The sequence below is a fragment of the Nelumbo nucifera genome, chromosome 8 (genome assembly GCF_055504915.1).
Source record: "Nelumbo nucifera cultivar China Antique chromosome 8, China Antique-T2T, whole genome shotgun sequence".
Classification (NCBI taxonomy): domain Eukaryota; kingdom Viridiplantae; phylum Streptophyta; class Magnoliopsida; order Proteales; family Nelumbonaceae; genus Nelumbo; species Nelumbo nucifera.
The window spans coordinates 168862-183039 of NC_142656.1; the positions used below are offsets into that span (position 1 = coordinate 168862).

Consider the following 14178-nt stretch of genomic DNA (forward strand, 5'->3'; position numbering starts at 1 on the left):
TTGTACAAAGAAATAGAAAAAAGCGAGGGGAACAAATCCTTTAACGGTGAGTCTCCTACCCAAATATCCTCCCAAAAAAGGATAGAGTTGCCAGAACAAACTTCATACCTGATAAAATTGAGGAATTGAGGAAGGGTGTTGTGAATAGCCTTCCAAGGTGCTGCTAAGTTAGCTTGCCTCGATACACCAGCATCCCATCCATTCTCTGATCTCCCATGAATGCTTCCCACCACCTCATGCCACAATCTCTCTCTTTCCAAAGGCCATCTCCACAACCATTTCCCTAATAGAGCTTGATTCTTTCTAGTTACCCTCCCAATTCCCAAACCCCCCTCTTCTTTACTTCTGCACACAATTTCCCAATTAACCAAGTGATTCTTTTTTTCTTGTCCCGGCTCCCATAAGAAGTCTCTCATCAACTTCTCCAGTTTCCTGGCTTCCCTAACTGGTATCCTAAAGACAGACAAATAATAGGTAGGTAAGTTAGCCAAGGTAGCTCTTATTAGGGTAATTCTTCCTCCTAAAGAGATATAGTTCATCTTCCATGAGACTAATCTCTTCTCAAATTTTTCTAACACTGGGGTCCAAAATCTTCTCTCCCTAGGATTTGCCCCTAAAGGAAGCCCTAAATATGACATAGGCCAAGCAGAGGTGGAACACTCAAGACACTCCGCAATAGCCTCGACCTCCCCTACCTCCAAATTTATACCTGCTACGCAACTCTTTTCCAGATTTATTCTCAAATTAGAGACACTTTCAAATCCTTTTATTAGCTCCTTTAGGTTTGCTACCTTTTCACTAAGACCTCATTCACAAAAAATCATTAGGTCATCTGCAAACTGAAGGTGGGTGACGGGGACTTGGTGTCTCCCTATTCTCCAACCCCTAATGGCATCTTCGCTGTCAGCCTTAGTAATGATCCTACTAATCACATCAGCTACTAAGCTAAAAAGGAATGGTGAAAGTGGATCCCCTTGCCTGACACCCCTGCAAGCTGGAAAAAAATCCCTCACCGTACCATTTACCAGAATAGAGTAGTGACAAGTACTGATACACCCAAAGATCCAACTACACCACTTGTCCCCAAATCCACAATTTCGCATAACCTCTAATAGAAACTCCCAGTCCACCAAATCATAGGCCTTTTCAAGATCCAATTTACAAATGAATCATTTCCTACTAGACCTTTTCATTTCCTCCACACACTCATTCACAATTAAGATCTGATATGTTATTTGTCGCCCTTGGATGAAAGCCCCCTGAGTTTCACTAATGATGGTAGGGAGGACAGTTTTGATCCTCAATGAGAGCACTTTAGCCAGAATTTTATAGATGCTTGTCACCAGACTAATAGGCCTATAATCTTTTGGGTGGTTGGCATCATTCTTCTTAGGTATCAAGGCCAAAAAGGTGGCATTAATTCCAGGGCTTATAGTGTGATTGTCTGCAAATTCCTTAAAGACTTCAGCTAGATCCTCTTTCAACACCTCCCAACAGTCTTGATAAAAACCCATTGTAAAGCCATCTGGACCCGGAGCCTTGGATCTATCCATTAGAAAGACAACTTTCTCAATCTCTTCTTCCTCAAAATCCCTTTCCAGTCACCTTGCCACTCCTTCATCAATTCTTGGGCCAATCCACCCTTTCCATGACTGTTTACTCACTCAAAGGCCTTCTATAAATCGATTTGAAGTGGTCCACAAATTTTCTGGCTATGTCATCCTGGTTGGTAATCACCTCCTCTCCTATCTCTAGCTTGGTCACAAAATTCTTTCTTCGTCTCCCATTTGCCAAATCATGGAAGAATCTAGTGTTCCCATCGCCTTCCTTAATCCACTTGTGTCTAGATTTTTGTCTCCAACTGATTTCTTCCCTCAATAACACTTCTTCCAACTCCTTTTTTAATTGTCTCCTTAACACTCTGTCCTCCTCGGTCAGCCCATTGTGAGATTCCTTTACATTCAAATTCTCTATTCGAGAGATTAGGCCCAATTTTTGCTCCTCAATTCTACCAAACTGATCTCTATTCCACTCTTTTATTTTGGCTCTCAACCTTTTTAATTTCTTGTGGAACTTGATCCCCTTCCATCTTACCCCCCTCTCCTCCTCACCCCACCACTCCTTCACTTTTTTCACAAAATCTAGATGGGTAAGCCACATATTTTCGAATCTAAAAGGTTTGGGTCCTATAGGAAAAGACTCAGTTCCTATTTGGATAGGACAGTGATCGGAGGTGACCCTGGGTAATGGCCCTAGCAACCAAGTTTTCCAAACTATTCTCCCAGGCAAGGTTAAAAAGGAATCTATCCAACTTCGAGCACAAAGGGGTTTCCTGAAGGTTGGACCAAGTGTAACTGGCTTGCAACAGAGGTATTTCCTTCAGTTCACAATCTTCAATAAAACCATTAAATTTCCTCATGCTTGTTGAGATTACCTGTTGGGGATTAATGGTTTCATCAGAGAATCTAATGACGTTAAAATCCCCGCCCAGGCACCAAGGACCATCCCATAGCCCCTTAATGGCATATAGTTCCTCCCACATCTCATTCCTCTCTCTATAGGAATTAGGGCCATAAACATTGGTTAAGACCCATACACACCCATTTTCTACATTCTTGCACTTAATGGAAACTGAGAATCTGCCTATCAATTCTTCCACTACTTCCACCACATCCTCCCTCCATAGTGTTACAATCCCCCCCGAGGCTCCCCAAGAAGGAGACGAGCTCCAACCTAAACTTCTAGACCTCCAAAACTCCTCACCCATCTCCCATCTAATTCCATCAGTTTGGATTCTTGTAACAGCACAATATCAGGTTTTTCCCTTCGGAGTAGGTCTTTGATCGCCCTTCTCTTCCTTGCACTCCCTAACCCTCTTACATTCCAGCTAATAATTTTCATCGATACAAAATAGCAAAGGAAACCCAATAAGAGGCCATATTCTCCTCATTTTAGGCCCTTCCTCCTATCCCCTCTACCACTGAATTCTAAATCCCCCTCAATGTCTGAGATTAGCCTTTCCACTTCAGATCTTTTTTTCTTATTTGTTCCTCTTTTCCCCCCCTTCCCAATTTCTCCATCCTTTCCAGCCAATGTTTGAGAAAGAATTTTACCCTTCTCACACTTATTTTTGCTACAACATCTTTCTACGAGTCCTTCCTTTTTATTTTGTTCCTCCATCATCGTACAGATCAACTCCCAAATTCTATCCGCCTCCCCCTTACTACCTCCTTCCAACACCCTCTCTCCTCCTTCCACTATCACCCTCTCTCTTGCATTAGAAACTCCTGGATGGGAAGCCGGGATATCTATTACAGGCATAGAAAACAAGTCAGTACCTAAAACAGAATTGACACCCATACCTGATAGAACGGGGGTAGGACTAGAATCACTGAAAATGACTTGCTGACAGGCGGCACATGGTTTTAAGGCCTTTCCCCTTTTTGGACAAGGTTGGGAAGTAGACATGGTGAAAGAGTCACTTCCTAACGACCTACCCACTTAGAAAACCTTTCTCTGTGTTTCCTACACTGGAATACCCACATCCATCCTCACGGCCGATTCTTGTCCCTCTCCACCAACATCCTGTAATTCATTAGACTCAGGGTCAGCTCCCTCGACGAAGATAGGAGGAGTTTTCACAGCTTTAGAACCAATTTCTTCACCATTCCTAGTCTTCCCACCACCTGCCTCTTCAGTCTCTTCCTCTAAGAACAACTCTGTATGCAAACTTTCTGTTTCAAGAAGATAATTGTTGCTTTTCGGAGACAAACTTCCCAGACTTAGCGTTTCGCCTCTATCAGAATCATCATTGCTGTTTTGTTCACTCAACCATCTTCAAGCCCTATTTTGTTCTCATCACTAGGCTTCATGTATCTCGGGTTGCACCTATCTGGTGAGAGACGATTCGCCAGGTTGGATGGGACCCACTGTAGAGAGCCTCGAGACTGCGAGTCTTGAGACTTTTTTGCGCCTGAACTGTTCGGTCGAGAGGAAGGGTTCGCGGTTGAAGAAGATAGACGCTTTATCTCGTCTATCAGCTCATCCCTCCTCCCAGTCACGTGCTTACTTAACATGTCCCTCGGCCCATCTGTCTTATAATGGGCCTTGGGCTCAAGACTATAGGAGCCCAACTTTAAGTCCTTTACTTGAAAAGCCTTCTCCGGCCCACCATAATAGGGATCCACTCGATTGGGCCCTTCTTTTCGTCCAATGTGACCACTTAAAGAGTCACGCCCCCCTGTTTTAATGGTCGAACCAGCAACCTTCCCTGTCTAAGATTGCTGGTTCAGCTTTCTCCCTTTCGACAATAGAAGCTTTTTGTCTTTTTCCCCTAACACCACCTGCGCAAAGAATATGCCATTTGTCATACCCTCTTCTTGCTTTCTCTAGGTTTGACCTTCCAACTGCCCCAAAGCTTTTTGGCTTCCCAAAATATGTTGGCCCTTTTTAGTGAAACATCCCTTCCCATTTGAATTACCCAATCTCACAAGTCCACGTAGTGCTTCTTCTTCCTCCTTCTCCCCTCCTACCAACCGAGCCTCCATCCACAGCCCTGCTTCAATGGAGGAAGCTAACCACACAGAGACAAAGCTCCCCTCTGTTCGTACCTCTACCTTTCGTGGAATTTCTTCTGGCTTCACACCACTTAGCAGGATTGCTACTGAATAGAGATCGCCCCAGAAAGCACCTTTCAAGATTCCTCCACACAACACAGCTATAGACCCTGCTATTTCTTGTTTCCATAGATGGAATGGCAAGCCTATTACATGCACCACCACACCATCTTCAACAAAAAAATCCTTGGAGTTGGATGTTGGATTCCATTTGAAGACTGTGAATGATCCGAACTCAGCCTGAACATTGATAGCTAATATTTCCAAATCATTCTCTAATGGATCTAGGATGGCTTTACAGTTATCGAAGGGGGTTACTATGAAAACACTCTTCAACTTCAACCTGGTTGCCAGTAAGTCAGCTACCCTCCTCCAATCATTAACCTTTTCCTTGGCTTGTATCATAAACTTACTATCCCACTCCTCTCTCTCTAGACCTCCCACCATTCTGCAATGGCCTTTTGTTTTTGCCATGACCACTGGCCCTTGTTGTACCCTGCTGTTACTGAGATAAGCCTTCTCCTCCCTTATGGAGGCTTTTTTCTCATTTGCTACTCTTTGAGCAAAGAACTCTTTGAGCAACCAGTCTACTTCCCCCCAGCCTTGGTTCTGTTTTCCTGCTGGTAGACACACCAGTTGCCTCTGTCCCTTCCCAAAAAATTCAGTCAAAGCTATGAAGAACCCCTTTCTATTCCTCTTACATTCAACAACATATCTTCTCCCTTCTAGTGTACTAAAATCCTGCCAGTTTATCTGCTTACCTTTTGAACAGGCTCCAGCTATGAACTTTCTAAGCCACTCGATCACTTCTAATCCTTCCAGCAATATTGTACCCTTTTTCACTTCCCTTACCTTAGGCTTACCTTCCCCTTGATTCTCATCTTTTCGAACAGGAGATTTTTTGCTTCTATCTTCAAGGATCTCCTCCACTGACCTGCCTGCATGAACTCCATCCCCTCCATTTTCCCTCCCATCTTAGTTCCTCACCCTCACCACTCCTTCAATCACTCACCCTCTCCCCCTCACCACTCCTTCCGACTACATGAATCCTGTTTCACCAGAACTCTCTACTCTCACTCTTCCTCAACTTTCTCTCCTCCCTTTTCACGTGGGTCACTGTTAATACCCCCTGGTTTAACCGTCAGCCCACCCATACCTCCGATCGGCTCAGAATGAACCATTTGACAGCTCGGGCCGCTTAATTTCTTTGCCACATCAGCATATGATGGGCCGACCACCTGATGTTTCGTTTTAAAAATTTTTGAAATATTTCCTTTTTCAATGTGGCCACCCAAAACCCTTTTCAAGCCCGACTCTTCCCCTTCCCTAAAATGTTCCCCCTGTTCTTTCCCATCACCTCCCACTAAAGCTTCGCCACGTAAGCAGCCTTCATCCACGTCACCTCCTTCTTCCTCCTTCGAACATCCTCTCCACAGCGACGCTTCCACTTCCGTCAGGACCCAAATCTTCCTACAGAGACCCTCCAAGAAGAAAGTTACCAACCGTGGAACCTCCTCCAACTTCAACCCTCGGATTTTTACCTTGATCACCGTCAAGTCCCTGAGACTGCAGTCCTCCATTGCTCCACCAATCATGTGGACTATTTTATCAACGAACGATTTGTTCCAGAGGTTGAACGGCACCCCAAGAAGCTTGATGCCGAAACAAGCTACAGTAATGTCTCGCTCATTACAAGACATACACCATTCTTCAACAACTATCAGACCTTCCTTCGTTTCAATAGCAGAGAGTTCTATCTTCGCCTCCCTTGTGTCGAGAATTGCTCTGTTTTCACAGAAAGGCATCACAAGAACGGATTCTCTAATGCTAAATTTCTTCCTTATCTCCTCTGCAACTAGCTGCCAGTCCGCGACCTTCCTCCCAGCTGTCAACACAATTTTTTTCCTCTATTCCTGCTTGTCCACTTCGAACTCCAGTTTACTCGATTTAACAGAGCACGCAAAGAATTCCAACACTACCTTCTAAGTTTTCTACTCTCCCTTTCCAATCTTAACACTCTCTCCCACCCCCACCTTTGTTTTCTCTATTGAGATTTTTTGTTGAACCTTTTCATTCCATTCATCACTACCAGATACTCCTGCAACTTATCTGCAAAACTCTTCCACCCTGTCTTCCTATTTCCCTCCGAAATACACATGTACTTCCTGTTACTTTTCCCAAAACTTTCTGTAACTGCTGCGAACCACCCCTTTCTATTGTTTCTCAGCTCCGCTACATAATTTTTCCTTCCCCTATTCAACTGCCCTTTCCATCCGACTTGTTTCTTGCTATATGTAACTGCATCCACGAAACCCTTCAACCAAAACATTGCATCCCTGCAAAGAAATAGAGTGGTCTTCTTCTCTTCTCTGATCTTCAAGCACGCTTGTCCCTTGTTTCTGCAAGCTTCAAACACATACTTTTTAGCTTCAACCTCCAGCCTTCTTCTCCATGTAGTCGCCGACCTGAACTCCATGTAGTCACCTTGTTGCTGATGGATTTCAGACCCCTATTTCGAGTCAAGGTGAAGTCAAACTCACTCATAACCTTTCTCTTCGATCTGTTCTTCATGTGCCTCAATTAGTTGTCAGTTAATTCGCTTACAGAATCCCGTAACTGCTTTGTGACCTTTTTTTCTACCCATTGTATTTTTCAAGACCTAAGCATGAGGAAGATGATTGGAAGTGGACACGAAGTCGATGGAGTCTACCTCTTTGATGGACCTTCAGAGCATGGAATATCAGGCTACACTAAGTTTTGTTCTAATGAGAAAATGAGTCTTTTGAAATTATGGCATTGTTGTCTTGGTCATATGCTTTTTGATTCTATAAAACTTTTGTTTCCAAATTTGTTTAATTCAATGTCAAAGATAAACCTTGAACGTGAAGTTTGCCATCTATCCAAACAATGTAGAACCACGTATTTTGCAAGTAATAAAAGAAGCAATGTTGCTTTCCATTTGGTTCATATTGATGCTTGGGGCCGATTTGATATCCCTTGCACGGGTGGGTATAAATACTTCATTCTCTTCATTAATGACTACAATTGGTATATATGGCTCTACCAGATTAAAAGACGGCATGAAGTTCCTATTATTGTTCAAAACTTCATGAATATCATAGAGACACAGTTTGAGAAAAGAGTTAAGATAACAAGATCTGACAAATGCCAACGACTACTTTGAACACCATTTGCATGGGTTCCTTGAAGATCAGGGTATTATTCACCAAATTTCATGTAGTCATACTCCACAACAAAATGGGGTGGCTGAAACAAAGAACATGCATGTGGTTGAAGTTGCTTGAGGTTTACTATTTCAAACTCATGCTCCCACCCGTTTTTGGGGTGATGTTGTTGAGACAGTTGTGTATCTCATTAACAGGTTTCCATCAAGGATCTTTAACCATCAATCTCCTCATCAACCTCCCTTTCCTGATGAACCCCCCTTTAATCTACCCCTTAGGATCTTTGGTTGTGTTTGTTTTTTCATGATACAAGTCTTTCCCAACATAAGTTTGATCCTAAATAGTTAAATGTGTATTTCTTGGTTACCCTCCAGTCCAAAAAGGTTATAGATGCCTTGATGCTCTCTTTGGCAAGAAATATGTTTCTAAAGATGTTACCTTTCTGGATTCCTCCTCTTTTTTCCAGTCATCACATCCTCTTCATGGGGACAATGCAAGTAAAGATCAGACTCCCTTTTGTCTTCTTGTTCATGTCCCTGTTCCTCCTTCCCCTCCCTCTCTTCTTTGTAACAATGGTATTTCTTTCACTCATCCTCTTATGTATCGGCCTCGGTCCTAGCAACAGTTTTTCATTAGGCGCAATAAGAGGATGGCTCCTAAAGCAGAATGCCCATTACAATCTGATCTCCCAAACTTAGGTAATCTTGAACCTCCTAATAATTTTGTTATTGATCCTAACCTTGATCTCCCTATTGCCATACGAAAAGGGAAGAGGACATGCAACAATATCATATTACTAACTATGTGTCCTACGATGCTCACTCACCCTCTTATTGTGCCTATACTTTTGCCATCTCTTATGTTTCCATCCCTTGCAATGTTACAGAGGCAATGCAGTCCCTTCACTGGAAGTAAGCTATGAACCAAGAGATGGAGAACCTAATAAAGAATCAGACTTGGGAAATTGTTCCTTGTCCTAAGGATAAGATTCCTGTTGGGTATAAGTGGATTTACACTATTAAGCACAAGGCAAATAGCTCAATTAAGAGGTACAAAGCTCGGATTGTGGCCAAAGTATATACTCAGACTTATGGCATTGATTATCCATAAATCTTTGCTCCAATTGCTAAAATGAACTCTATATGTGTGATCATGTCTCTTGTTTCCCACTACTCTTGGCCTTTATATCAAATGGATGTAAAGAATGCCTTCCTTAATGGGGACTTGCAAGAAGAAGTTTATATGGACTTACCACATAGGGTAAACTTTCCTAACAATGAAGGAAAAGTTTGCCGCTTAAAGAAGTCCTTGTATGGGCTCAAGCAATTCCCTAGAGCCTGGTTTGACAAATTCAAAAATTCTATCTTAAAGATTGGATTCTCTCAATCTCAGGAAAAGCACACCTTGTTCATAAGAAGAGTTGGTGGTAGAGTGACAATGTTGATAGTATATGTTGATGACATTGTTGTGACAGACAACGATATCACAAGTATCTCTCAATTAAAATCCTTCCTTGTTTCAAAAGTTGAGATTAAGGTTCTTGGTGATCTCTGATACTTTCTTGGTATTGAAGTTGCAAAATCCAAGAAGATAATTTTCCTGCCACAAAGGAAGTATGTCCTTGACTTGCTCCATGAAGTTAGGAAACTAGAGTTTAAGCTTGTAGAAACTCCAATTGATTCTAACCACAAGTTAAGTGTGCTACTGGAGGAGAAGTTCTTCCAAACAAAGGGATATATTAGAAATTGGTGGGTTGCCTCCTGTTTCTTTGTTTGACTAGACCTAACATATCTTACGTTGTTGAAGTGGTTAGCTAATATATGCATGAACCCAGGACATCTCATATGCAAGTAGATCATAGAATTTTAGCCTATCTAAAAGGATGCCCTAGTAAAGGGATGTTGTATTCCGATCATGGCCATCTAAAGATTGAGGCTTACACAGATGTTGATTGGGATTGAAGATAGAAGATCTACATCTAGTTATTGGCCTTAGTCAGAGGCAATGTAGTTTCATGGAGAAGTAAAAAGCAATCAGTTGTTGCTCGTTCTAGTGTTGAGGCATGAGTACAAAGCAATGGCTCATGGAATGTCGGAACTACTTTGGTTGAAGACATTATTGACTGAGATGGGCATCCAAGCAGATACCTCAATGAGACTATATTGTAACAATCAAGCAACCATAAATATTGCTCACAATCCTATTCAATATGATCGTACAAAGCATAGTGAGGTGGACAAACACTTTATTAGAGAAAAAATTGCTAGCAAAGAAATTTGCCTTCCTTTTGTAAAGTCGGAAAACCAACTAGCTTATTGCCTCACTAAAGGTGCTCACCATCCAAAGTTTGCTAAGAACCTTGTCAAGTTGAGTATGATTGACATATATGTGCAGCTTGGCGGGGAGTGTTGAGAATGTTTGGGGAAGAGTGTTTAAGCCTTTTTATCATCCTTTTGCATTTGAGCACCCAAGTATGGGCTTTCTTGTAATTTATCATTCAAACTATAAATAGCATTTTTGAGGGTGTGGACAATAAGAGACATACACCTATTCGATACATTCTTCTTCCCTTCTTGTCCTTCTTCTCCTTTCTTCTCTTCTACAAACCTTTCTTCTCTTCTACAAACCCTAGATTTACAACTATATATATAACCCAAATTTATCAAAAAAAACTATATATATAACCCAACTTGAGGGGGAGTGTTGCTAAGGGTGTTTTTCTGTATTTTTTTTATACATTATTTGTATTGTTAGTGTACCTGAGGTATAATGGTCATCTAATCTTATTTTATGGCACCCCAATATATAACACAAAGTGGGTGCCTCTAGATCACTTTTGATTGCCTCAATTCTTTGTCTTTTATCCACTATTTTCCTCTTCTTTCTCTTCCAAATCAACCTAGATGGTTGCTAGTTCTACTATTTCATCAATTCTCCTTCGGACCTTGACTTACCTATTGCTCTCAAGAAAGGGAAAAGATTTTGTATTTGGTATCCTATTTCTAACCATGCTCTTGCTAAACCTAATTGGAAGAATTCCACGGATGAGAAGATAAAAGCTTTAAAGAAGAATCGTACATGGGAATTGGTTGATCTACCTCTTTTAAAACACTTGGTGGGATGCAAATGAGTATTCATAGTCAAATGCAAGTTGTATGATTCTATGGAAAGGTATGAGACAGGGCTATTGATTAAAGAGTTCACACAAACACTACTCATAAAAAAATGTTAAACAAACACATGGCATAGACTATCAAGAAACCTTTTACCCCGGTAGCCAAGATCAACTCTATAAATGTGCTTCTCTCCATTCTTCAATAAAACCTTGGCATCTATTTCATCTTGACATAAAAGAAAAAATGTCTTTCCCCATGGAGACTTGCATAAAGAGGTTTCTATGGACATCCCACTTGGGTTCAACTTCTCAAATGCCAAAGGAAATGTGTGTGAGTTAAAGAAAGTTTTGTATGGTCTAAAACAGTCTCCAAGAGCTTGTTTAAGAGGTTTGGTTGTGCCATGAAAAGAATAGGGAATAGCCAAAGTCAAATTGATCACACTCTCTTTGTTAAATGAAGTGATGAGGGCATAGTGGTTGCCATAGTTAATGTGGATGGCATTATTGTAACAAGGGATGATGACTAGGAATAGATTCAAGAACTAAAATCTTTCCTAAGGAAGGAATTTGAGATCAAAGATTTAGGAGATCTGCTATACTTTCTTGGAATTGAAATTAGCAAATTCAAGAAAAGTATCTTTATCTCCCAAAGTACACCTAGATCTTCTCAAGGAAAATGGGATGTTGAGAACTAAGCTTATTGAGACTTCAATTAACCAAAATCATCATCCTAGGGATCAGGTTGGATATCCTTTGATGACCATAACATGTAAGAATGAGAAAATTGTTTTTTTTTCTTTTGTTTTTTTTTTTGAGAAATGAGAAAATTGATGCAAGTCCAAAACTCAAATAGAACAAGAAGAAGATCAAAATTTATGTGGGTAGAACCATAAAATAGTGAGGAAAATAAACAAAAATAAATAAATAAACAATGTTTAAGGCTAGGGATAAGACTTAGTTGTGTTATGCTTGCTACATCAATTTGTAATTTAAAAATAACCATTAATTGTTTCAAAGGGAAATGTCGATATAAAAAAGAGAAAGAGAAAGAGAAAGATTAAACACATTAATTGTAGAAATATGGATATAAAAATAGAAAGAGAAAGAATAAACCCATAAATTATTTGAAACGAAAGAGATCCCCAGCAACATTGTTGACAATTAAAGATGGCTCAAACAAAGAGCTTAAAGCACTCAAATCTTACATACATGGAAACCATAAATCTAATATGAACTAAGAAAATAAGCAGACTAAAGCATAAAGAGAATAAAAAAAAAGATAGAAATCTGTAATGACCCATATGGGGGAGTAATGTGGCTCTGTAGGATGTGTCGGCTGGAGAAGTTTTTACCCATCTTTTATAGCCTTCAAAGAATACTCTAGACCAAGAACAGATGGGATGGCCCATATCAGATGTCCTCTAGTGTTTCTCTTTTCTCTTCCTGCCTTATTTTTCATCTTGTTTGCATTTTATTAGGAATTGAAATATCTCTTTACTTCTCTCTCTCTCAGTTTTGCCTCTTTATCTCTTATTAGGAATGAAAAGTTTGTCAAAGATTACTGTTTATTTTCTTTCCTTTGGCTCAAAGAAAGCCACTACTCAGGCAACAGAAAGCTCCTTTTTACTATCTTGCAACCAATGTAAAATATTGCCCAACACCCTTTGTAGGAAAGGCATTCAAGAGCCTGATAACAGAATGGTAATGCATTTATTTGACCATTTAATTTTGTTTTTCTTGTGCTTCCACCTTTCTTTTGGAAGTTCGGAGCAATGTTCTCAATGTTAAGATCACCAGTTTGGTTTTGTGTTTTCTTTTTTTCCCCCTTGTTGATGATGTTGCAGACCAAATGCATTGTCAGATAAAATCGAAACAAATAGCATCACACCAAGAGTGCCCCAGATAAATTGGACAAGAAAAGAAAAATAAACAAACCTCTTGGGAAATGTAACCTCGACCTCAGTAACTTCCTTGGAAATGGATTTCAAGAAAATCTCAGAAGGCTTAACACGAGCTAGTAGATGCAAACCCAAACTACACCACAATCAAGTAAAATTAGTAACATTGTGTCTGTCTGCATTCGATTTTCAGAGAGAACCAACCCAAACATTACCCATATATCTTTTTCTTGAACGTTCCCTCTGGAGCCTTCTCAAGGCCAATCCAAGCTCGATTCATCTGAAAATGCATAACCAAAAAAGCAAATCCACTTCTTCTTTTTAATAAAAAAACGAAAAAGAAAAGAAAAAATTGGACAATTCTAAGTAGATGGCAAGTGGGGGCGGGGGGTAAGGAAGAACCTTATCAGAAACAAAGTCAACTACGAGCTCTGCATTTTCATTCATCGATTTTCCATTAGAAGAGATTTCCTTACAAAGATCTTTCAATGTCGGTGAAGTTCGAGAATAACCTAACTCTGAAACTGAAGTGTCGATAGATCTGCTAAAGCACCAGTTCCTTCCTTTAATCGGAAAAACAATTAATCGAGCTCTCATGTTTCCTAATTTCTGTTTTATCGCCCTAAGTCAAATTGATCTGATCAGAGGCAGAAGAATAGATCCTAAAAAACATTCCACGACATGGTGCAAACCCTAGACTCTCCGAAAAACGGTCATTCTCGCCGAAAGGATTCGATCGGGAATATAACACTAATGAAGGTAATGTCAATGATAATAACAGTAATCGTTTCAAATTTTTGGCTCAGTCTAATGAGGGATGTGTTCTGATAATTTGACGTTGAGGGGGTTTGGAAGTGATGTTGAAATTGGAAAATGAGCAACACCATGAGACAATGCGCAAACGTAGCGAGCCAATCGCTCACGTAGACCGTGGAAGACTAAACTAAACCAATTCCACGGGAGTTCAATTTCGCTCGTTCCATTAACGCCTGTTCGCTGTTCGGTAAGTTATTTACCAGGCGTGCAAGTCGGGCGGGTTGGGCCGAGTTTATGCTCAACCCAGGCCCGGCCCTAAAATTTGGGCTTTAAGGCCCAAATTCGGCCCGAGCCCGAGGTCAAGTCCAATTTTTCCAACTCGAACCTAGCCCGCCCTGTAATCTGATGCATGGTCTCGGGTCTGGGCCGGGCTTGGGTTGGTCAATGAACCCACTCTAGAATTATACATATATAAATGTATTTATGCAAATATATATACATATTTATATATATATATATATGTAAATATGTATATATATATATTGATGGAAGGTGATTTGGCCCGACCTCGCAGCACGGGTACACGTGGGCGTGACCTTGCTCAAACA

At 40.7% G+C, this 14178-nt stretch overlaps 1 protein-coding gene across 5 annotated transcripts in view; it reads right to left on the reverse strand.

Moving 5' to 3' along the window:
* Nucleotides 1-13814, reverse strand: part of LOC104590427 (K+-H+ exchange-like protein) — a 51671-nt gene extending 37857 nt beyond the window's left edge. For 2 of the 5 annotated variants that reach the window (XM_088893293.1, XM_010249095.3), the window contains exons 1-3: nucleotides 13217-13812; nucleotides 13030-13094; nucleotides 12852-12950 (exon numbers count right to left, since the gene is read on the reverse strand). In XM_088893293.1, coding sequence (XP_088749419.1) covers nucleotides 12852-12950; nucleotides 13030-13094; nucleotides 13217-13411 — 359 coding nt within the window. In that variant the 5' untranslated portion in view covers nucleotides 13412-13812. Of the gene's footprint in view, nucleotides 1-12851; nucleotides 12951-13029; nucleotides 13095-13216 lie in introns of all 5 variants that reach the window. The other 3 variants (XR_016079523.1, XM_010249094.3, XM_010249097.3) reach the window with 3 other exon arrangements.
* Between the last annotated feature and the right edge of the window lie 364 nt (nucleotides 13815-14178).